Source organism: Lolium perenne, chromosome 1 (assembly GCF_019359855.2).
Source record: "Lolium perenne isolate Kyuss_39 chromosome 1, Kyuss_2.0, whole genome shotgun sequence".
Classification (NCBI taxonomy): Eukaryota; Viridiplantae; Streptophyta; class Magnoliopsida; order Poales; family Poaceae; genus Lolium; species Lolium perenne.
This window is the reverse complement of record NC_067244.2, coordinates 258,791,865-258,816,374: the sequence shown is the minus strand read 5'-3', so window position 1 is coordinate 258,816,374 and position 24,510 is coordinate 258,791,865. Positions and strand designations below refer to the sequence as shown.

The 24,510-nt window shown below is 49.9% G+C and overlaps 2 protein-coding genes across 3 annotated transcripts; one reads left to right on the top strand and one right to left on the bottom strand.

Annotated features, from left to right (window-relative positions):
• The first annotated feature begins 756 nt into the window (after positions 1–756).
• On the top strand, positions 757–7,280 carry LOC127326308 (F-box/FBD/LRR-repeat protein At5g22700). 2 transcript variants are annotated; one of them, XM_071825018.1, is made up of 6 exons: positions 757–1,300; positions 1,389–2,345; positions 2,827–2,982; positions 3,069–3,261; positions 3,775–3,814; positions 6,849–7,280. In XM_071825018.1, exons 2-5 carry the CDS (start codon positions 1,476–1,478, stop codon positions 3,810–3,812), a joined length of 1,257 nt encoding a protein of 418 aa, XP_071681119.1. In that variant the 5' UTR covers positions 757–1,300; positions 1,389–1,475; the 3' UTR covers positions 3,813–3,814; positions 6,849–7,280. The 2 variants fall into 2 exon arrangements, with proteins under 2 accessions (XP_071681119.1, XP_051209126.1); XM_051353166.2 differs by having other exon boundaries at positions 758–1,300; positions 1,382–2,345.
• On the bottom strand, positions 5,366–7,813 carry LOC127326391 (uncharacterized). Its single transcript, XM_051353258.1, has 3 exons — positions 7,729–7,813; positions 5,808–5,886; positions 5,366–5,735 (listed from the first exon to the last, which is right to left on the bottom strand). The coding sequence occupies exons 1-3, from the start codon at positions 7,811–7,813 to the stop codon at positions 5,366–5,368; spliced, it is 534 nt and encodes a 177-aa protein (XP_051209218.1).
• Positions 7,814–24,510: the final 16,697 nt, after the last annotated feature.

Sequence of the window (24,510 nt, the reverse complement as noted above, 5' to 3'; positions counted from 1 at the left end):
CCGACCTAGCTGTTATGGTGTCTTTTGAATTCTTCGGTGTTGGAACGTCCCAGCCGGTTTTCTCATCATATCTTACAATTTTATTTTATTTTATTTTCTGTTTTAGTTTATTTTTTCATATTATTTATCCCTTTTATCTGCGATTTGTTTTCCGATTTTTTAAATCTGATCATTTTAAAAACATTTTTCAATATGAATACTTTTAAAGAATCAAATATTTTTAAATTTGACCTTTTCAAATATAAACACATTTTTTCAAAATGTGTATGTTCCAAATCTCTTTGGGAGGCGCTTCGGGGGACGCAACTAGATGCCTACCAGCAACCGAGTTGTCCGACCCAGTCGATTTTCTCATTTTACAATTTTCTTTTCTGTCTTTTTCTTTTCTTCTTATTCTGTTTTATTTTTCTTATTCTTTTCCCCTTTTATGTGTTGTTTATTTTCTATTTTATCTTAAATCTGATCATTTTTAAAACATGTTTCAAAATTGAGGCAATTTTTTAAATCTGACATTTTTAAAATATAAACACATTTATAAAAACATGTATGGTTTTCAAATCTCCACAATTTTTGAATCCGAGAACATTTTTTTGAATCTATTTTTTTCCAAATCCGCTAGCATTTTTCAAATCTAGGTACAATTTTCACATCCGCGAACATTTTTTTCGAATCAGAAAGCATTTTTTCAAATCAACATGCAAATTTCACATCTGCGAGAAATTTTCCACTTCCACGAACATTGTTTTTTTTTTTGAATTTGAGATTTTTAAAATGAGGCAACATTTTTTACAATTTTCACATCCGCGAGCAATTTTCGAAATCGGTGAACATTGTTTTTTTTGAATCTATCTGAGCTTTTTAAAATGAGGCAACACTTTTCAAATCGGCGAACCCCTTTTTAGATTCTCGAATAATCGTTTGTTTGTGAGAATTTTTTTAAATCCGCAAGCATATTCTGCTTTCACGAATTTTCGAAGTAAACAGAAAAATCAGATTATTATTATTTTGTTGCTAAAAATAAGACGCAGCAAAAGACGAGCTAGAGCTATCGAAGGAAGGCATAGCATGTTAATTGGGCCGGCCTACTTACGTAGTCACGGAAATGGAAATTGACACATCCACTGATGATAGTGCTAGCCCAATACCGGCCCACACGGTGTGCCTCGCCCTGGTTTAAACCCAAGCTCAGCTGCGGGAAAAAAAATAGTGGAAATCCCCTCGCTCCCTCCTCTCCCCGACGGACGGGACGGAAGGGACTCCGTCGCGACTCTCCGGCGAGCGGAACGGCCAACAGAAGCAGGTGACCGTCGTCTCCTTCTTCTCTTTCGTCTCGTGCTCCGGCCTCTCCTCCTCGCTCGCACTTATCTCACCGTCGTCTTAGGTCGAAGCTGCCCTGTGTCCACGGACGCGCCCAAGATGCTCGACGGAATGCCCCCTCGGTAGAAGCCAACACTCAAGCACCGTCTCCGGCGGAGATGGACGGACTGCTGGACGAAATCCTACCCGTCATCGTCTCCTTCCTACCGGCGCACGACGCGGTGCGGACGTGCGTGCTCGCCAAACGCTGGCGCCACGTCTGGACCTCCGCACCTGCCATCCGCATCACCGCCATCAAGGGCTTCCGGAGCGCCGACCAGTTTAACCGCTTCGTCGACCGCCTGCTCCTCCAGCGCCGCCAAGGCCTCTGCCCGCTGGAATCATGCGAGTTCCATATGGTCGAGACCGACTTTGAGTTTGATTGGTCTGCCTGCGTCGAGCACGTCTATCTTCACAACCTGCAGTCTGCTTTAGATTGCCATGTTCAGGCCCTGCGCTGCCATTTCATGCCCACCAACCCCACAGACTTTGCCGAGGACTTGCAAGAACCCACAGCTCCGTTCCTCTCCAACCACATCCAAAGGCTACAGCTCTCCTTCATCCGCTTGTCTCTCGATTTTTCAGGCTGTCCGAAGCTAGTGGACCTTGAGATGCACGGGTGCGTCATACTCGCTGACAGCATACTGTCTAATTCCGTACAACATCTGTCCATGTGTTGCTGCCAGCTGTACACGCGGCACCGCACATCGATTTCCCTGCCACATCTTGTTCGCCTGGACTTCACGGATTGTTTTGGCAAGGTGCCACTCTTTGAAAGCTTGCCATCGTTGGAGAAGGCCATTGTTAGGATAGGCGAGTTTACTGGCGATGAGTGCGATGGAAGCGATTCAGTTTGTTGCCTCCAAGAAAATGCATGTTGGGAGTGCCGCTTTGCTTTTGAGTTTGACGCTGCTCGTCGGAGGAGCTACCTCTTCCAAGGCTTGTCACGAGCTTCACACTTGGAGCTGTCAGCTTCTTATGATCATGCGGTATGTATGATTCCGACCCCTTTCTCTTGATGTATAATGCTTTTTCTAGTCAACTGTTTCTTCCCCCGGTAGTAGATCTATACCAGCACCGAATATGTATATACCCAGTTCATTATAACACACATTATCAATCATCTTACTTCAATCAAAACAGTTTGTACACCCACATTATGGTTTTTTCAGTCTATGTTTCTTGAAACTGGTTTAGAAATTCCCTCATGGTTGACTTTTTCATATTTGCTAATTGTCGCCTAGCTTATTATTAATTTCATGATGGCGCCTTTTACTACGGCAAACATATTAATATTTCTGTGACACACAACAAATAGATGTGCTAAAGTAATTGTTCCATTACATTTACATGCTTCTGGTTCACATGGAAACGTTTCTAGTTCCCTGCAGAAAAAACTGAGGTCTCATTCTATACATGAAAGAATTAGCAGGCTTCTTATTTCATCTCACTCCTTTGCTTTTTCTCTAGTTCATTTTCCAAAGGGATTTAAAGTGGTGCCCGAAATTTCCCATGCTAAAGACTTTGGTGATGGATGATTGGTGTTTGGATGCTGACCTCAGTGCAGTAATTCTGTTTATCCAACAGTCGCCAAATCTCGAGAAGCTCACTCTTGAACTTTTTGAGGTATGTACATTGGGGATGGAAAGTTGTATGTTACCAAATGAACTTCCATGACCTGATTGGTTCTCTATGCTGTTTGTTTACTATAGGAATTCGACTCTTCAATGGTTTCAGAAGGAAGTAACCACCTGCTGCCAGGGGCTGTGCCCGACCATCTTAAGATGGTAGAAATCAAATGTGAAATGGTTGATGTTAGAGTTAACAAAGTTCTAAAGATCCTGACCACTTACGGCATATCACTAGACATAATCTATATCCGACAAGCTGATACAAGTCCTGGATGTAAGTTAAATTATTCTGACTCTGTACGCTTCCATTTTTTATGCTATTTGCCTCTTCTTGTTTTACTTATAACCAAGCAGTACAGAGAACCTCAAACTTGAAATGACTAATTATCCTAATATGCGGAAGAAATGTTGAAACTACATCGTTTAAAGACACTATAATAGATTTATCTAACTGTTGAAAATTGCCCAAAAGCATATCAGTTGTATTAAATTACAATATTGCACCCATTTTAATTGAATGTACCGCTCTACACACCGTACGTATAAATATCAACATCTGATCGTATTCTCGCTTGAGCTATGGTTCCTGCTCCTAGTCCATCGGTGCTGTACAGACTTTTAAATTTTTATGCATGTCCTTGTCCATGAAATTTTGCGGTTCTTACGTAAAGCTACCTGATGGTCGATATGAACTTTATATTATGGAAAACTGGATTGTATGAAAAATACCTCATTTAATTCAACTATATCCTTCTGGTTTGATTATATTATTTGATTACTTTTACAGGTTCTGCTTTTGTCTCTACTGGTTTCAACCTCAACTAGAGGTAAGATCTGGTCTGTTGGTCTTTCCACATTCTCTTTGATTATTTGGATACGTTGGGATCAAATTGTGGTCATGTTGTAGCTGGTTTGCTAGAAATCCGTGGTAATGGTTTTGCAAGATAAGCTCTCTTGATTATCTTGGATTATTTATCGCAGTTTCTTATAATGCACCTAATTGTTTGAATATTTGACAACCCTTGTCATCAAAGATAATTATGTATTCTCATAGAGGGTCAGAGCCATGAGGTCATAAAGATGTGAACCTTGCATTCTACTCCCTCCGGTCTTTTTTAATTGACTCGGATTTAGTTCAACTTTGTACTAAATTCGAGTCAATTAAAAAGGACCGGAGGGAATATTTGTCAATTAGGCCTCTCACAATTCCAGTTTCTTTGCACAGTATCATAGATATTTTGCTGATGTGGCATAGCAGTTAAGGAAGAGATAGGGAGGCTATATGTTATCACGGATACGGCTCTTAGCTCATCTCCTGAGACAACGTAATCAATTTAGCGATCCGTTGCAGTATCAGTTTAGCATTTTCGTCAGGTACACTAGAGGAGAATGAGTCGGGTCAAGTACACTTAACAGTATTTTCACGAGTATTCCTTTAGACTTATGACCTAAGTGAGCTGATGGGGGCATCAGATTGAATAGCTGATTGCGGAAACACTGCACTTACATCACCTTTAGTTTGTTCCATCAATGGATCTCCATTCAAACCTTTCTTAGGTCGTCTGTGCATCTTATATCTTCCAGTACCTCATTAATCACATTTGTTGTTGCTACATCAATAACAAAAGTACAATGCAGAATGCATATATATGTACCACCATAATTATTGAGGTGTTTACTTCGGTTATTTGGAATGTTTGCCCTGATGACAACTGCCATGTGGCTGTGGCCCTTCTGCAATTCATTTAGGATGCCTTAGAGAGGCATGTCCTCTGAAACAATGACATTTAACAACATGTAGATGTGTAAGCTGAACATGTAAATACTTCTTTTTTTTACATGAACAGCAGGAGCACTGCTTTTATGCATTATAGAGAGGGTAAAACCCACCAGAGTAGGCCACATGGCAAAGCCAAAGAGAGAAAACAAACAGGTGAAAGGAACTCTTTACAACTTATCGGCCATATGCTGCTCTAAATTGTAATAACTCGTGGCTAGTTTATATTGGCTGGTGCGTCTCTTTTGCAATTGGTTCCACCATTCAGCGATTGAACATGCACCCGTGGCAGCCTGCAGAAGCGTCGGTTCTTGCACGGCAGACTCAGCCCAGACATCCTTGGAAAATGGGCATTTTAAAATTAAATGTAAAGCAGTTTCCATGGTTTGTTCACATAGGCAACATGTGTCATCATGCGGACAGCCCCTCTTGTTCAGTCTATCCGCCGTCCACAACTTGTTCTGAAGCAACAGCCACATAAAGAATTTTAACTTTCCTTCGGTTCAGTTTCCAAGCCATACCCAGACCAGGGTTTATCAATTCATCCTTCAAACTGAATTTCATAAGCTGATGCAGCCGAGTAATGGCCAACAGTAGTGAGCTACCAGGTCACCAAATCAGTCGAGCTTCTTAGCCGAACCCCCTGAATCTTCTCCCTTAAGCTAATGAACTGTTCAAGCTCATTCCCATTAGTCTTCTGCTGCAGCAGACGCATCCAGGTTCCATTCTGAAAAGCTGTTTTCACCGTGTGCTTTTTCCTGAATGTCAATCTGAATAAATCTGGTGCCAAGGACTGAGGTGATTCACCATTGAGCCATTTATCTGATGCAGCCTTTTCTCCATTTCCAAGAGCATTCGAGGAGCAGGCAGCAAAAGGACTTCTGTCAGTTTCATGACATGGAATTTGCATCCCCTTCCGAGGCCTATCTTGATTGTCCCAATTGAACCATGCCCAACGCAAGCGCAGTGCCCTGCCAAAGAACAGAATGTTTGACTCCTAGCCCTCTCAACCTTTTTGGCGAACAAACTTGTGTCTAGTTAACCAGGCACTTGTCTCCACTGGTTTCCTCTTCAGCATTCCAAAGAAACCCTTATCAGCTGAAAAGGCTGCCAGGCGGTAGACTTCAATCAACGTTATAACAGAATTCACTAGAATTAATCTGCCGATCTATCCATCAATTTCCCTTTCCACACTTTGAGCTTGCTAGCAATCTGGTACAAGATGATCTGGAGCTCAATTCGTCTTGATTTCTTTAGGCCTAGAGGGAGTCCCAAATATTTGCAAGGAAAAACCCCAAGGGTGCCACCAAAATCAGCCAAGATTTGGTCAGTGTCGATATCACCAGAGCCAACAAAGAAGGCCACACACATTTCTGAGTGTTAGATCTCACCCCAGAGGCGTCGCCAAAAAGCTTTAGGATTGCCGGAACAGCCCTTATTTCTGCAGCCTGCGGTCTAATAAAAATCACAACGTCGTAAATGGAGAAAGCACACGGTCTTGGATTGAACGCTTTTTGATGAATGCACTTTGATTGGGAGACACCAAGTTCTCCAACTCTAGAGCTACTGAGCTAGTCTGTTGGCCAACATCTTGCATAATTTTTTTTTGAAATGCTATGCATTAAACTGACTGGCTGGTAGTCCGAGGCATTCACTGAACAATATTGGCTGTGTTCATCAAATTCCAAATGCAAATACTTGGTACACAACTTCTGAATATCCAGTGAACAACAATCAATGTTAGAGATTTTAGCATGTTGCAAGATGATAAAGACAAAACAAAACCAGTCTGCAGTTCTAGAATAGAACATATCAGTTAATTTTGATTCGAATTTTATTTTATTTCAAGACAAGGACAAAACAAGTATACTTGTGCAGATATATGAACCATGTATAACATCACTTTGTATTTACAACTACAAATATCAGCTAGTGGCTGCCCTTTGTATGGGACTCAATTTGACTATCTGAAGTATTTAGTGCTACATATTAGCATCTTGAATATTTAATACTTTTATGGATTACTTGCTGGTGCATCGTCTTTGAGTATCTGCTTTACACAGTATTTGTCTTTTATCTTGCAGATGTTTCTGTTGGTACCAAGATTATATCTATATCACATTGGCTTCTAGCTGTGACCTGCCAAGATGGTTCATTTTCACCGGGTTTTTAGAACTGTGAAGACTCAACTCTCTGAGCTGTAGAATGGAATGCCCTGTCATGTTGATGCCACAGTTGGCTTTTCTGTTGGTGGCTGTTTGTCCACCATTTGTTCAGATACTTCTGGATGCGTTTATTGATGTACTGCTGCCGACCTGTCCTTTTTGAGCCAACAACATCCTATGTAGCTTTAGCGTCTGTTTAACTGGATCCCTAGCTGTGCTATAAAAACTAGAATCCGAATTGATGCGATCTGAATGGATGCTATCTGATTGGATGCATGTGTGAACTACAAGCTCAAATACTGAATAGATCTTGAATCTGAATGGAAGAGTATGTGAGTGTGTTACATGTCACCGCTATTTGTTTTCAAGAGTAGACACCGTTAAGTTTTAAATCCATATATTCATGTTTGTGTGTGTCAAATTTTTTCGAGAAAACGCAAAAAGCTTTTGCGTTTCATTTCATTGAACAGAGGGAAGGTTTACGGTTACATGCCCACTAAGGGGTGATACAACACGGTTGATACAAAAAGCTAGTGTACATCCCAAGTCTGGGGTAGGATCATGCGTAGCCCTTGGGCTCCTGCCCTTGCCCAAAGAGCGGCTTCCTCCTTGATGTTGTTGACGACGGTGTTGATGGAGGGTTGGGCTCCATTGAACACGCAGTCATTGCGGTGCTTCTAGAGCATCCAGGGGACAAGCAAGGTGATGGATGCCAGGCCCTTATGGCTGGGAGCAGGGGAGCTTTGCCGTGCCCTGTGCCACCAAGCGTGGATCGAATCGTCGCGTTCAGGAGGGTTACAGGTGGCGCGCAACCAGGCAAGAACCTCGAGCCAGACCTGCTGGGAGAAGCAGCAGCCTGTCATGAGGTGTTGCATGGTTTCCATCTCAGCAGACAGCGAGGGTGGTGTGGGAGCCCCGGCGTTGCAGGCGTGCGGCCGTCCAGCATCGGTCCAGGTTGGCAAGCCACAGGAAGAACTTGACGCTCTGTGGTGCCCAAGTGCGCCAGGTCAGTCTCCAGGTGCTGCAGCTAGTTAAGCCTAGGAACATGGCGTTATAGCAGGATTTGGCGGAGTAGACTCCGTTGTCGTTCCACTTCCAGGCCATGGCATCAGCCTGGTCCGCCAGCTGCACGCGTTCGAGCCGGCGCCAAAGCAGCAAATACTTGCCGATCTCCGGGATCCCGATGGTGCCATGGATGTCGTGCGCCCATGAGTGGTTGAGTAGACCGTCGGCGACCGTCCTGATGCGCCGTCTGCGCTTGGGGATGCACGCATATAGGCGGGGCGCAATCTCGCTGATGGACCGCCCGTCGAGCCATCTGTCTTCCCAGAACAGCGCCGTGCTTCCGTCGCCGAGGACCATAGTCGTCGAGGCGAAGAACAACGCGCGTTCCAACGGGGAGAACTGCAGGTCGAGGCCCTGCCAGGCCCTGGACGGGTCCGTGCGGCTGAGCCAGAGCCAGCGCAGGCGCAGGGCGATGCCGGCTTTGTCCAGGTTTAGGACGCCAAGGCCGCCGCGATCGATGGGGCGACAGACTGTGCCCCAGTTCACGTGACAGCTGCCACCGTGCGCTTCCTTGCGGCCAACCCAGAGGAAGCCACGCTCAATCTTCTCGATGAGCTGTAGCGTTTTCTTGTCAGGGGCGTGGACGAGGAGCTGGTGTATGGGGATCGCGCTGAGCACGGACTTGATCAGCTTGAGGCGCCCAGCCTTATCCATCAGGTGTGCTTTCCAGGTTGGTAGCTTCGCTGCGACGCGATCGATCGTGGGTTGCATCTGGGCCCTGGTGGGGCGCCGGATGGTGAGGGGAATGCCCAGATATGTGATGGGCAACTCCACAACGGGGCATCCTAGGCCTGCGGAGACCGCAGCCACATCGTCGTCCGTGCAGTTGATGAGGGCCGCCGAGCTTTTGCTGTAGTTGACGCATAGGCCTGACGCCAGACCAAAGATATGTAGGAGCTCGCGGACGGCGGCCGTGTCGTCGTGAGACGGGTCACAGAAGAGCACCACGTCGTCGGCGTAGAGAGACATGACGGGGACGTGTCGTCGTGGGTGGAGACGCTGTAGGACGCCGAGCGCCGCTGCGTGGTTGATCAGGCGGCCCAGCATGTCCACCGCGAGAACGAAGAGCTGCGGGGAAAGTGGGTCCCCCTGACGGAGCCCGCGTCGATGCCAAATGGGTGGGCTTGGTTCTCCGTTGATCAACACCCGTGTGCTTGCCGAGCTGAGTAGAATGGTGATCCAATCCAGGAACTTGTCGCTGAAGCCATAGCGGCGAAGGACCTCAAAGAGGAAAGGCCAAGAGATGGAGTCGAAGGCGCGTGCGAGGTCGAGCTTCAGGAGCACCCTGGGTTCCTTGAGCTGGTGGAGCAGCCGAGCCGATTGTCGAGCAAGTACGAAATTGTCGTGCAGGCTACGCCCGGGGATGAAGGCGTTTTGGTTCTTGCTCACTAAGTCGTCCAGCTTGGGAGCGAGGCGCAGCGATATCATCTTGGCGAAGAGTTTGGCCACAAGATGAATCAAACTGATGGGCATGTAGTCTCCAAGGGTGGCGGCATCGGGCTTCTTGGGAGCAGGGTGAGCAGCGCCTAGTTCAGCCGGTGGAAGCCTCGGCCACGCAGAGCGTGGAGCTGTGGAAAGGCCTCGACGAAATCGCCCTTGACGGTGCTCCAGCAAGCCCGGAGGAACTCGGCGGTGAAGCCGTCAGGTCCGGGAGCCTTCCTTGCAGGTAGACGCTTGATGGTGTTCCAAATCTCCTCCTCTTCGAAAGGGGCGTCGAGGTCGGAGAGGGCCTCCGAGGGGGTGATCAGGTGTTGCAGCTCGAGGGTGATGTCGCGGGGCGTGTCGGTGCCGAGAAGGGTGTCAAACTGCGCAAAGGCGGCTTCGGCCATGTCCGCGTGATCGGTCAGGAGGTGACCATCGGCACTGATGCTGCGCAGCTTGTTCTTCTGGCGGCGGTAGGAGCACTGTTGGTGGAAGAACGCGGTGTTGGCATCGCCGTCCTGGAGGGAGGCGAGCCGAGAGCGTTGCCTGGCGATCGTGCGCTCGAGCGAGGCGAGGCCAAGGTAGGAGACTTTCAGGTTCTTGTGTAGCCATGTCTCCTCAGCAGTAAGCTGGCGGTCCTCACGAGCTTTGTCGAATCTCAGGATGAGCTCGCGGCATATGGCCATCTTGTCCCGAACGCTGCCCACCGTGCGAGAGCTCCAGCTGGTGAGCTTCCGAGCGGTAGCTTGCAGACGTAGCCAGATGCGGCGGAAGGGATCGGCATCGTGCATGGAGTGCCAAGCCTCGTTCACGACGTCGTGGAAGCCGTCCATGCGCAGCCAAAATTCCTCGAACCGGAAGCGCCGGTGATTGGCGGGCGATGGCGTGCAGTCCAGCATCAAGGGGCTGTGGTCGGAGGTCACGGAAGCCAAGCAGTGCAGGTGACATTCGCCGACCATGTCCTCCCAATCCGAGGTGCAAAGTACGCGATCGAGCAGCACGAGCGTAGGGGGATCTTGGCCGTTGGACCATGTGTAACGTCGGCCGTTGAGGTATATCTCTTTGAGTGCCAGATCGTTGATGCAGCGACGGAACTTGCCCATAAGGCGTCGGTTGACATTGCCGTTGTTTTTATCCTCATCTCGATAGATGAGGTTGAAGTCGCCGCAGATCATCCAAGGACCGGGGCAATCCGCACGCACGGTGCGTAGCTCTTCCAGGAAAGTAACCTTGTCATCGTCGTCTTGCGGGCCGTAAACAACGCTGATCCACCAAGCGGGAGAGGCGGGCGAGGAGACTTTTGCCGTGAGCGCGTTGGTGGTGAACAGTGGGTCGGTGATGGACACCTCCCTGCTATTCCACGCTAGGAGGATACCGCCGCGCGTGCCCGCAGCGGGAAGGTAAACGTAGTCATCAAACTCAGCACCCAAGGCTTCCAACACGATGTAGGAAAGGATCTGTTCCATTTTCGTTTCCTGGAGACAAACGATAGATGCTCCCGAGGAGAGCACAAGCGATCGGATAGCGGTGCGGCGCGCACGTGCGTTAAGGCCTCGCACGTTTCAAATGAGAAACTTGAGGTTGCTAGACATTGGCAACGACATCGACTTGGGGCGGCATGATGCTGTCCGCAGGGAGCTGGCGGTCGATGAGCGCGGCGATGGCAGCAAGCACCGGTCGGGAGAGGGGAGCGGCGAAGATGTTGTCGTAGGCATGCATCTCGGCGGCGGTGATCGTCTGGTCGACACCGATGATCTCCAGGGTGCGCAGGATCTGGACGCGCGCCCGCCGCTCGGCAGTTGGCGGTGCTGCGGAGGGGGGTGCTGGCCTGGCGGAACGGCCGCGGCGTGGCGAGAAGTTGAGGGCGTGGCGGCGGGGGCGGCGACCTGGGCAGGGCAGGGAGGCGCTGATGCTCTTGGTGGCGGCCTTGAGGAAGTCGCCGAGAGTGCGGAGCGGGGCTTCCTAAGAGGCAGCGGCGCGCGCCCTGCGGCGGAGCGTGATCGGCGGCGAGGCGAACCGGCCAGGGGAGCGGAAGGTAGTGGCGGTAGGCGATGCGATCGACGTCGGCGTGGGTTGAGTCGCTCCATGTTGGGCCAAATCAGTGGCGTCCACGATGTTGGGCTCTGGGCCGGAGGGGGGCACTTCGGAGGCCCAGGTGGGTTGCAGGGAGGGTGGGGTTTGAATCCCACTCTCGTGCATGGTGGCGTCCTCCAGAAGCTTCTCCTGGGCGGGTCCCGCGGCGGCCGTTGGCGATGGTGGTGGAGCGGCTTGCCCCGACAGGAGATCCTCCTCGGGCGCCCACAAGGGCTGGCAGGTAGCGAATCAGGGACTTCGCTCTCTGCAAAGACGCTTTGCTCTGGGGCAGGAGTGGGTTCCCGAAGCGGAGTTTGGACTGGGGCGGCAGGCTCTGGGGCGGCCAGGTCATGCGCAGCGGAAGGCGACGAGGAGTTGGTCAGGTCGTGGACGCTTTGCGCAGGGAGACCGTGGTCAGCAGCAGCGGGCACCAGCTCGGGATTGCTTCTCGTGGGCCCAGAAGCGGGATCCAATGGGGGATTGGCCACTGGGGCTGTGCCACGCGGCTCTTGACCAGGTCCTGTCGGGGGAGAGGTCGTGGCGGGGCCCGTGCTGCAGCCTTGGATGCTTTTGCGACGCCAGGACTGGTTTCCTCTTTTGGCTCCCCGATGAGGAAGCGAGGGCCCATGCAGGTGGGTCCATGGCGCCACCGTCCTCTCGACAACGGCACGAGCCGGGCGCGGCGGCGCGCGGCGCCGGCGTGCGGTGGCGGAGCTCCAGGTGCAGTCAACGGACAGGCCGTCCGCGCGGGCGCTGTGACCGGTGGTGGGCCAATCAAGCGCGTCCAGCGCCATGCCGTCCGCCCTTCCGGCCGGAGGGGAGTGGTAAGGGCGGCGGCGCTTGCGGCTCCGGCGGCGGGCGGTGTTTCTGCCGTGGTTGTCGCCACCGTTGCCATGGCCGTCGTGGCCTTCTTCTTGTCGCGCGGGGCCGCCATGCTCTCGACGTGCACCAGCTCGATGGACACTGGATATGTCAGGCGCGTGATGACCGGAGCCTGGGACGGGATGCGGGCGGAGGAGACCTCGACGACCTCCAAGATGGCTCGAGGGCGAATGGCGCGTGGGTCGTTGGTGCGCGCGTCCAGCCGGAAGATAGCCATGTCCTTCCGGGAGCGGGTGGCAGGGTGGAGACGCTCAATCCAACAGCTGGAGTCTAGGAGGTGCTCCGCGGTGGAGAGGTTCCATGCCCGCGGCGGGATGCCACGGAGCTCCAGCTGAACATTGTACGCAAACGAACCTGAGCCCGCATGAGCGAGCTTGCACCAAGGCCGCAGAGAGAGCGTGAAGCCGAATCTGGCTCCGCCTAGGTAGTGGTCGCCAGAAAGCCTCTCCTTTAGCTCGAGGGAGCGGAAGATGAGGATGAAGTCCTCAGGATGGTGGAGGTGGACAGAGAAGTCGCCAGGTCGGAGCTCGAACTGCTCGTACAGAGCGGCGGCGACGGCGTCGACGGAAACTGCGGGCCGCGTGCCAGTGATGCTGGCAACCATGGCACGACGCAGAGTATCCTCCGCTTGCTCGATCTCGACGGAGCGTGAGACTATGACGCGCACCAGATCCAGAGGATCAACGGCGGGTCTGGTCGCTGCCGTGGTCAGAGCGGGAGGTGGGGGCGGCGTCGCAGGCCTGCGCGCGGCCGCGCTAGGGGGAGCAGCTGCAGCGACAAGCCCGTGCGCGCGAGCTGGGGCACGGTCGGCGTCGGAGCGGTTGGTCTCGCAGTTCCTGGACGCGTGCCCGGAGATGAAGCACATGCGGCATCGCACGTCGTTGGTGCAGCTTCTGACCCGGTGGTGCGGCGAGAGGCAACGGAAGCAGAGGCCGCCCTCCTCCTCAGGCGTGGGGCGCCGTGGGCGCGTGACCCGGGGCTGCGCAGGGGCGCGGCGTGGGCGGCGATGTCGATGCCGGTGGCGAGGGCGCTGGAAGCCATCCGCATCCACCTGGACCCCGTTCTCGACGCGGAGCACCATCGAGCGTGGCCCGAGGCGGGCCTGGGCAGGTGCGCGCGTAGCAGGGGTGGTCGCCGGCTGCGGCGGCGGCGGCGGCGTGGGGGTGGGGGCTGGGCGGCGCGGAGAGGTCGAGGCGCAGCTCAAGACTTCACGGTAGGAGCGCGAGGAGGAGCCGGAGGAGCCGCCAGATCCGAGCCAGCGGCTGGCGCCGGAGTCGGAGCGGGCGTCGGAGGCCGTCATGGCGCGGAGGGGCGGCCGGAGGGGCGTCGATCATGTGTTACTTCATGCCACAAACAGGCCACAATATTTGATCATACTGCAAGATAATATGGACAAAATAAAACCAGTCTGCAATTCTAGTATAGACCATATATACGTTAATTTCGACTCCACTTTTATTTTATTTCAAGACAAGGACAAAACAAGTTTACTTATGCAGATATATTAACCATTTATAACATCATTTTGTATTTAGAACTACAAATATCAGCTAGTGGCTGCCCTTTGTATGGGACTCTATTTGACTATCTGAAGCATTTAGTGTTACATGTTAGCATATTGGATATTTATCACTTCTCTGGATTACTTGCTGCTGCATATGTGTACTGTCTTTTGAGTATCTGTTTTACATAGTACATGTTTCTATCTTTTTTCGATAAAGATCGTTTGATTAGATAAAGAGTTTTAAGTATTACACCCAACATCTGTATAATTAGGATGCATGCAGCCGCAACACACCAAAGTATGGAAAAAAAGCAGATGCTATACAAATATACGAAGATTACACTGCTATCCATGTTGGATAAAAATATCTCTTACCATAGACACCTCCATAAATAGGTCGCGATGCTTCACATGTGGTAGAGCTGATCATAAACAGAATGTAGCTATACACCGGTAGATAACCCGCATGTTACCTAGGTTATGTCTATCTCACGTTGGCCTCTATCCATGTCACATGCGAAGATGGTTAATTTTCACCCGGTTAGAACTGTGAAGACAATCAATTCTCCCGAGTTGTAGATTGTCCTGCCATGCTGATGCCTCAGTTGGCTTCTCTTGGTGGCTTTGTGTCCACCATTTGTTCAGATACTACTGGATGCTTGCATTGATGTACTGCAGCCTATCTGTTTTTTTTTGTGCCATTAACATCCTGTGTGGCCTTAGCATCTGTTTAGCTGCAACTGTAGGTTTCGTTGCCGCAAAAACTAGAACTGGATGGATGCATCATGCATGCGTCAACTAGGATCTGAATGGATGCATGTGAACTGAATAGATGCATGTGTGTACGTGATCTTGACTCTGAATGAATGCATATGTGCGTGCGTTTACATACCGGGCTTGTTACCAATTGCTCAAAAAGCCAAGTGGCTCCCATTAGATGTATGGGACTTGACCTTGATCACATCCTCCATGCTTTTCCGGCCAACCGCACAAATTTCCCAATGAAATATTTAGGGCTCCCACTCTCGATCACAAGGCTTAAGAGAATTCACTTTCAACCCTTGGAAGATAAGGTTGCCGCCAAGCTTGTCCCTTGGCTTGGGAAGCATGTTACTATGGCCGGTCGTGCAACTCTTGTGAAGTCGGTTCTTACTAGCATTGTCATCTACTACATCACCGTCCTCAATGTCCCAATTGAGGTTCTCATGAAGATTGATAGCATTAGAAGGGCCTTTCTATGGGCGGCTTGCGATAAGGTCACCGGGGGAAAATGCAAAGTTAATTGGGAAATGGTGTGCAAGCCTAAGGATTATGGAGGGCTTGGGATCCTCAACCTCACAAAATTTGCTTCGGCCCTTCGTATGAGATGGTTATGGCATGAGTGGAATGACGAGGCAAAACCTTGGGCCGGCCTTGGCACCCCTTGCACCATGCTTGACAAGGATCTCTTTGCGGCGGCTACAAAGGTCACCATTGGTGATGGGAAGAAGGCTAGCTTTTGGGAGGACCCTTGGCTAAATGGAAGGCGGCCGAAAGACATAGCCCCTCTCATTTATAAAGGATCGAAAAGAAGAAAATGCACCGTCAACAAAGCTCTAGACAATGACTCTTGGACCACTAATATCAACACTCAAGATGGTCTCTCACTAGACCACATTATGCAATTCACCAATCTTTGGGAGATGACTCATGGCATACATTTGGACCCTAGCACAACGGATTCAATCCTATGGAAGCTAACGAAGGATGGTTGCTACTCTTCCAAGTCGGCTTACACCATGCAATTCTTTGGACACCCGAAATCTTATATGCCTTCCTTGGTTTGGAAACCATGGGCTCCACCGAAGTGCAAAATATTTGCTTGGTTGATCATCCAAAATAGAGTTTGGACAGCGGATAGGCTCCAAAAGAGAGGATGACCAAATTGTGGAACATGCAAGCTTTGTAATCAAGCACAAGAAACCGCCTCTCATCTTCTTTTCAAATGCCGGTTCACCATTCGCGTGTGGTCAAGGGTGAAGAATTGGCTAGGACTACAAGACGTTAATCCCGCAACTTGGCGTACTATGAGGAATGTGAAGGAGTGGTGGAATGAGGCGATCCACAAGCAAGGACAATCAAAGAAGGCCATGGCGTCCCTTGCAATGTTGGTCTCATGGGAAATTTGGAAGGAAAGAAATGCTCGTGTTTTTCGGAACAATGTCTCCACTTTAAGTATGATGGTGACCAAGATAAAAGATGAAGCCGCCATATGGAGCCTAGCCGGGGCTAAGGCCTTGAGTGTTGTAATGCCGCGAGAGTAGGCTTATGTTTCGGCTTGACTTTGTGTCAAGTCTTGGTTTGTAACAACTCTAAAACTTCTTCTTAATCAATGAAAATGGCAAATCTTTTGCCTTGTTTCAAAAAAAAAAGTTGCGAGAACAAACACCGGTAAGTTTAAAATCTATATATCTTCATGCTTGTGTATGTACATCAGTACATGACCATGTATTACTTCATGCCACAAATAGGCTACAATATGAACATGCAAATGATGCAAGATCCAACTATTAAATGGGACACGCCTAAGAGATGTTGCATTGGGATAGTTTGTATTTCCTAGGATATTGTGTTATTAGACAACGCAATCTGGTCAAAGTACTGAAATTTTCTCTCGGAACTCATCCAAAAATTTCAGATTTATTGGGATTCATGTCTACTACTGAAACATTTGAATTTTTACGACCGAAAGGCAATCATTTTGGTGTCAACCGAAAATACCGAATTTCAGTGAATTTCAACAAAACTTGTGTCTTAAGCCCATGTATTAACTGCAATTCGCTGTATGCTTGAGATGTTAATGGTAAGAAGAAGAATTGGTTGGGATTCAGCCTTCAGGAGTAGTGGATCGTGTTGTGCTGCTGCTAGACAGACTTTTTTTTTTGAGGTAACGGCACTTTATTGATCACATAACATCAATACAAAGAGTCTCCCGGATGCAATCCGGAGCAAAATCTGAAATAAAGCCTGTGCTAGTTACATCACAGATTCTAGCTAGAATGTGTGCCGCTCCATTAAGAGAACGATTGACATGACGAAAGGTAGCCGAACTGAACCTCGGTACCCAGTGTTTGATGTCCATCACTACCGAACCCACCTGAGAACGGTCCGGGGTCGAAGACTTAAGACGCTGAACCAACGATAGACAATCAGAAGCAAAGATCACCTTGTCGTAGCCCCTATCATGTGCAAGGGACACAGCTCGCCGAAGCGCTAGTGCCTCCGCCAATTCAGGAGTAGTGAAGCCCAACAAGGGTTCGCTGGCTGCCGCTAGACAGTGACCACCGTGATCACGGAATACTGCCCCCATCACCATGCGACCTAGATCAGGAAACAACGCTGCATCCACATTCACCAACACCTCCCCCGGCGGCGGCGGAGACCATTTTTGGGGCTTATTGGTCTCACGCCTAGTACCGGTTTTAGAAGTGTAACAATTCTGCACGATCATGTCAACATAGGCAGTAATCCTCAAACTTGTGCGTGTTGGATCTGGGTTTTCCTGGTTGTTTCTTGCATCATTCCTTGCATTCCAGATATGCCAGCATCCCACAGCTAAGACAGTTGCCTCCAGATCGGTTGCTCTTGATAGATATGCAAACAGCCACGTCTTGGGTGACATGAAATCACGTCTAGCAAGTCGAAAACTGAAGGTTTCTTTAACTTTGTGCCAAACTTCTCTCGCAAAGGTACACTGCAAGAAAACATGCTCGACATCTTCATCTCTGCCGCAAAACACACAAGCATCATTGGCAGGAATTTGGCGGCGGCGAAGCTGAGCCCCGCTCGGCAAGCAGTCATGTGCGAAACGCCATAGGTTAATCTTCATTTTACCAGGCGCCTTGATCTTCCAGAGGGACTTCCACTCCTTCTCCTCATTAACCATGGCAGACGACATACCTCTGCCCCTTTTACTTCGAGCAGAAAAGAACTTTGAAGATCTGGAAAGGTTGTAAGCTGACCTTACGGAATAGGTGCCATTCCTTGTGTGTGGCCAACGCACAAAATCAGCTCCCCCATGCCTACCAATCTGAACTTGCATAATCAAATCAGCAGTTTCTTTATCAAAGAACGCATAAAGGGTCTCAGGAATCCAAGTCCCTGTTAGTTCGTCGATTAAACAGCTGACAGTAGCAATATCGGGAATAGGTTTAGTCGGCTTCAACATGTATGGCGGTCGATCAGGTATCCAATGATCCGACTTGATTTTCACCGCCCTTCCATCACCGATACCCCACTGGATACCGCTAAGAAGAAGCTCACGGCCGAACATAATACTTCTCCAAGTATACGAGGATGATCTGGATTTTGGGGCATGCCAGAAATCCGTGTAGGGGAAGTATCTACCTTTAAGCACTCTGGCACACAACGAAGTTGGCTCCGTTAACAATCTCCATCCCTGTCGGCCAAGCATAGCTTGGTTAAACAGTTCCAAATCACGGAAGCCCATGCCACCGAGGTATTTAGGAGAAGAGAGCCATTCCCAAGATCGCCAATGTAGTTTCTTTTTACCATCTTCCACACCCCACCACTGATTTGCGATTGATGATCTCATCTTGTCACACGTAGTTACTGGGAGCTGAAAGCAACTCATAACAAAAGTGGGGATGGCCTGGATTACCGCCTTCAAAAAGGTTTCTTTTCCCGCCCTTGACATAGGTCGATCCGTCACCCCATTTATACGCTTCCAAATCATGTCATAGAGGAAATTGAAAGTAGCCGTGGGAGAACGCCCAACCGAGGTAGGCATGCCCAAATAAAAGTCATTGAGAGTCTCACTATGAACTCCCAAGCTATCTTTCACTCTATTCTTGATCAACACATTGCAATGATTACCAAAGAAGACCGTGGACTTATCCAGATTAATCTTCTGGCCAGATCCATCGCAATATGTCTTCAAGGTATCTTTGAGGGCATCCACACTCCTACTGTCACTCCGAGCAAAGAAAATGCTGTCATCTGCAAACAGTAAATGAGAGATAGGGGGTCCGAGTCTACCATTTTTGATACCATAGAGCTCACCACGGTCCTCCCTTTGTTGCAGTAAACATGACAGTCCTTCAGTGCAGAGAAGAAACAAATAAGGGCTAATAGGATCCCCTTGACGAATGCCCCTGGACGGCACCACTGGTTCTGTGAGTTCGCCATTCACACGAACAGCATAACGAACACAAGTTACACACCTCATAACCGACTGGATCCAGGAAGGGGCAAAACCTAGCTTACTGAGACACCCATGCAAATAGTCCCATTCAACTCTATCATATGCCTTCATCATATCGATCTTGAGGGCGAAGAAGGGACGTTTATTGTCTTGATGTCGGATAGTATGCAGGCACTCAAAGGCGATGAGAGCATTATCAGTGATCAACCTGCCAGGTACAAACGCACTCTGATGTTCAGAAATAATCAGTGGTAAAATCACTTTCAGTCTATTCGCCAAAACCTTGGAGGCGATCTGTAGATCACATTGCACAAACTTATAGGCCGAAAATTCTTCAGATGTTTCGGTTTAGTAACCTTTGGGATAAGGACAATGACTGAATCACAAAATCCTTCAGGCACCTCCCCACCAGAAATAAAGACTCTAACGGCATTGCAAATCTCCTCCTCAAAAAACTCCCAATGTGTCTGGTAAAATAACGCCGGGAAACCATAATGGAACTCGACTCGGATTCCAAACGTGAAGCCGCGTGAGCCCTCCATCGATTCGACTCCGAGTCCAAGTCGCACAATATTTCTCTATATAACCTCATCAAGAGATGTAGCAGCCAGCAGAATAGCCAGGACTCGAATCACAATTCGCAAAGCCCCAGGAGACTCCCATTGATTGATTCCCGCAAGTTCGACGTCGCCGCCATGTGTTCCGCCGATCAAGCCGACCGAGTAGAGCCTTGGTGGCTCCGCGGGAACTTGCTCCCGTACCTGGAGCTCCGCGAGGACCTGCCGGTGCACTTCATCGACGAGAAGGCCGTCACCGTCACCGACCTGGACGCGCGCCAGAGCCGGTTCCGCCTCCCGAACCACGGCGTGCTGCGCAACCTGCGTCCGATCCTCACCGCTAAGGAGTGCCAGGCCGCCAACCTGCAACCGTCCGCGGCGGAGGGGCAGAGGAAGCGCGGCGGCGGGCTGCCCGTGCAGGTGGTGGACACCCGCGCCGGGATCATGGAGCTGAAGATGTCGAGGTTGGAGAGCGGCCGCGGCACGAGCCTCAAGGGGGAGGGGTATATGGATTTCATCACCGAATGCAGCTTCACCGTCGGCGACGTGGTCCAGATCTGGGCCTTCAAGCCTCCTTTCAGCCCCCTCTATCTCGTCATCGCCAAGAAACCCAGATCGCGCACTCTGCCCTAGACTTTTCTTGATAGCAAGATCGACCACGTTTGCACGTAATACTCACTAGTTAGTTCCTCGTAGCAGGGACGTGTTCTGGAAGCAAAAAACATTGACAGCACTATTGTATCACCACTGTTTGTTTTTTTTTTTTTTTTGATAAAGGGAATATATTAATATCAAAAGATACCAATTACACCCAGCCTCTGCAATAACGCACTACCCTAATGGCACTACGGATGCACACAGCCAAAAAAAAGAAAAGAAAACTAAGAAACAAAAGTCCCGCTATAGTATCTCGGGCCTAACAACAGCAATACATCCACCGCCAAGACAACACCTGAAGTACAGACTCTCCAAAAACGACGCCTTCAAGAAGGGAACAGTGCTCTAACACCATCGTCGCCCGATCAACGATCTTAGGTTTTCACCCTGAAGATAGTCCTCGCTCTCAAAACAATGCCTCCAACAAGGTCATTGCCAGGCACAACCAGTTAAGGCCAGACCTTGGGTTTTCACCCTGAAAGGTAGGACTCTGAACTTCACCTGTGTTGTCGCCCCAACTTTCATACCGCTGCTGTGAAGCCCAGAACACGAAGCCAGTTTCATCTCACCACCAAGGTCCGACCACCATTGCTCTTCCACCAATCTTGACTTTCATGACCTTCTCCGCCAGCACCATGGAAAGAAAACAAGCTCCATGATATTAACAGCCAGCAGAGCTTCGAAGCGCTCCCTCTGAAACCAAACGGTCAGATAAAAAACATGGGTGCGCTCGACCGAAAACACCCAATCCAGCAATCTTCAGGCATTGATCGCACAATGAATTTCGCCGGCCGGATCTTCCGGAACACGACAATCCAGCAAGCTCGGAGGGAAGAAGCTTCCGAACGATCTTCATTTGGCTCGAGAGAAACCCTAGGACCGCCACCTTTATTAGGCAGAACGGCAGGCCCCCTCGCCGCCGCCCGCCGATCGACCTCATCGGCGGAAGAGGAGGCCACCACCGACCACAGACCCGTCGCCGAGTCGTCCGCCGCCACCCCCAAGAGCGAACGTGAGCCGCCGGAAGGGGGGCGCAGAGGACTCATCGGCCACCACCAGACACGGCCACGCCAACGAAGAAGCCGGATCCGCAGCCATAGGAGTCACCCCCGCCGCCGGCCGCATCGCCGAAGCCTCACCCGACCACCGCAGCCCTAGCCAGGGCAGCCGGCGCGACGTGCCGCAGAAACAGCCGTCCGAGGCCGCCGCCCCGGATCCCACCCTGGATCCTACCACGCTGGCCACCGACCAGCCCCGCCGCCGGCCGATCTCACCGCCGCAGATCCAGCGCCGCCTCCGCGCGCGCGACGCGAGAGGGAGGCCTGCCGCCGCCGAGAGCTTCACGAGCTTTGCCCGCACGCGCGCGCCGGCGGCGGCAGGGAGGAGGGAGATCGGAGGAGGGGGAGGTAGTGGCGGCGGCGCTAGGGTTCCGCCCGAGTCGCCCGGTGCGGGGGGCGACGCGGGGGTCTCAGTCTGTTGTTCAATGCGGTACTTATAGGTACTCGAAAGAGTCATTCTAATTTTCCTCTCTTTGGTGTTGTACAATGCGATACTTCTGCAACAGCCACGTACTATTTGCACAATTGCACCGTTGTTTTCCATTGCAGCAGCAGCAACAAAGTCGACTGAGTCAGGGCCCAAAGCTTTGACAAATTAATCTTTTGGATGAAAACTGACAACCAGGAGCTATGTTTTCGTCAGCAAAATAATTTACGCAGCCAAACAGCGAATCAGTACGTTTCAAGATCGAGATAGGGTGAAGAAATAAACAGAGCTCGCCTATCTCAGCCAAGCCGGCGCACGCAGAGCCCGAGGGTGTGAAATCCATGGCATGGAAGCCATGCGTCCGTCGATATGCTTCGGATTCAGTCTGGCCCATACACAAGCATCAACATATATAGATTTAAAGCTTACCGGTGTTTGCTCTCGCAAAAAAAACTTAATGGTGTCATGTAACGCACTCACATATGCATTCATTCAGAGTCAAGATCACGTACACACATGCATCTATTCAGTTCACATGCATCCATTCAGATCCTAGTTGATCCATGCATGCATCCATCTAGATTCTAGGTTTTGCGGCACTGAAGCCTACAGCTTGCAGCTAAACATACACTAGGGCCACACAGGATGTTGATGGCACAGAAAATACAGATAGGCAGCAGTACAACAATGCAACATCCGAACAAATGGTGGACACAAAGCTACCAACAGAGAAGCCAACTGCGGCATCAGCATGACATGGCATTCCAAAGCTCGGACAATTGGTTCTAAAAACCCGTTGAAAAATAACCATCTTGGCAGATCACACACAAAAGCCAATGTGAGATAGATAGAATCTTGGCAGCAACAGAAACATCTGCAAGATAAGAAAACAAGTACTTGTGTAAAGTAGATACTCAAAACACGATGCACCAGCAAGTAATCCATAGAAGTAGTGATAAAGATTCAAGATGCTAACATGTAGCTAGGGGGGTGCACATGACAGCCGGTATATGTTGCTTTCTTTGTGAATAAGAATTTTTTCACCATGTATGCACCCTATAAAATACGATTTTTATCTAATGTGGCATCCCTAGGCACCCGGTTGTCTATGAAAATATTTTGTTTTTTTTCCAAAAAATGTATATTGAAAGAAAAAATATAAAAAAAGAAACAACAAAAAGGAAAAAAGAAACATACCTGATCATGGGCCACGACTAAACCAAACAACACCTGGTCGTCCCGTAAATGCCGACCAGGTTGGAAAGACCTATTTATCGCCCTTGTGCGTCTAGGAATACGCCCCCGCACGCACGGGGTGGCCACCTGGGTCGTGGCCCATTAACGCGATACACAGTTCTCAATTCTGGTTACGTGAAGGTTCTCAAATTTAAATAATTTTTAAATTCAAATAATTCTCTATGTTCATACAATTTCCAAATTCACACAATTTTGAATTCGGTTTTTCCAAATTTAAATATTTTCATATTTTGAAAAATATTCAACTTTGATTTATTATTATTTTTTGTAAAAGAAAATGCACTGATTTTCAAAATCTAAAAAATTCGAAATCTGGAAAAGTGCTGGAGAAACTTTTTCTAGGCGGCTGGGCCGGCCGAACAGGGGCGTGCGAGGCGAGGCTAGAGGCGCTGCGCGCGTACGCACGTACGGGAGCTCCCAGTTACGTCCCGGCCGGGCGCAGAGGAAATTTGGAACATGCAGTTTGGACCTTGCCCAGCAGTCTAATCTAGCACAGTGCTACATCACAGTCACAACCCAGCAGCGCCTGAGCCCAGACTACTACACCACGCAGTGCCACACATTTGACATTCCAACATTCGCGTCCAGCCAGGTCTCCAGGCCAACGCATGCATCAGGTTCGCTCGCTTGGCCGGCCGGCCGGCCGCGCCGTCACCGGCGCAACTCGGCAGCTGGCTGGTCCCCTCCGATCGACCGGCGCACGGCTCTGTTCTCCATCACGCGGCGGCGAGGCGGTGCCGCCGGTACGTACGAACGGATCGAGTTCAATCCGACAGGAGTACCTGTTTATGCTACGTACGTATGTTTCTTGGTAAGCTGGTTTCAGTTCCTGGTACAGCCGTGCGGTCGATTGTGCCGCCGCTTTTGTACGGTTATAGCGCATGTGGGGTGTTGAGATTTTGAGCCCGAAACATGTACAACAGCAACAGATCGACCGATGCTCGATCATCTCCACGCCCACGTGCGGGATCGACTCGATCGGCCAGCTATTCAACTGTTTCCGTTGACGAACAATCTGCCACTGCCAGCCGGACGATGGGGATCGTGCTGGGAATGAGGGATCCACAGACGTAATTGCAGCCGAGTGTTAACGGTCAAGTGCAGCAGCAAATACCATGACAACGCCGCCATGAACGTCAAAACCTTCAAATTTGGGCAAGCAAGCAATACCACCACTCCACGAGCTAGCTAAATTTTCCTAGACCCATACAAATTATAATGTGGGAGACGACTAGCTTTCCCTTATCATGGTGTAGAGTCCATGTACATAAAGACCAAGTAATCAAAGCATAAAAATCCATGGCATAAGGAGAACCATATTTGTTAAAGTATGCAGCTTGGCGAACTTGTCCACTTGGCAGGACATGACTGCAGCCACCCCTCCTCTCTGAAACCGTAACACCGGTCGTCTTGGGCACAACACATACGGCCGGCTTTTCTTGCGCGTCTGCTGCTATCAAGTTCTCGCTCATCTTT

Excerpts from the sequence above, each read along its gene's own strand:
- LOC127326308 (XM_051353166.2), top strand. The coding sequence starts at position 1,125 with ATGATAGTGCTAGCCCAATACCGGCCCACACGGTGTGCCTCGCCCTGG. Across the intron at positions 1,301-1,381 it reads GGAACGGCCAACAGAAGCAG|GTCGAAGCTGCCCTGTGTCC; the intron begins GTGACCGTCGTC and ends CCGTCGTCTTAG. Across the intron at positions 3,262-3,774 it reads AGCTGATACAAGTCCTGGAT|GTTCTGCTTTTGTCTCTACT; the intron begins GTAAGTTAAATT and ends TTACTTTTACAG.
- LOC127326391 (XM_051353258.1), bottom strand. The coding sequence starts at position 7,813 with ATGGAAACCATGCAACACCTCATGACAGGCTGCTGCTTCTCCCAGCAG. Across the intron at positions 5,887-7,728 it reads TGCCTGGTTGCGCGCCACCT|TCTACCGCCTGGCAGCCTTT; the intron begins GTAACCCTCCTG and ends CGTTGATTGAAG. Across the intron at positions 5,736-5,807 it reads CCAGTGGAGACAAGTGCCTG|GGCACTGCGCTTGCGTTGGG; the intron begins GTTAACTAGACA and ends GTTCTTTGGCAG.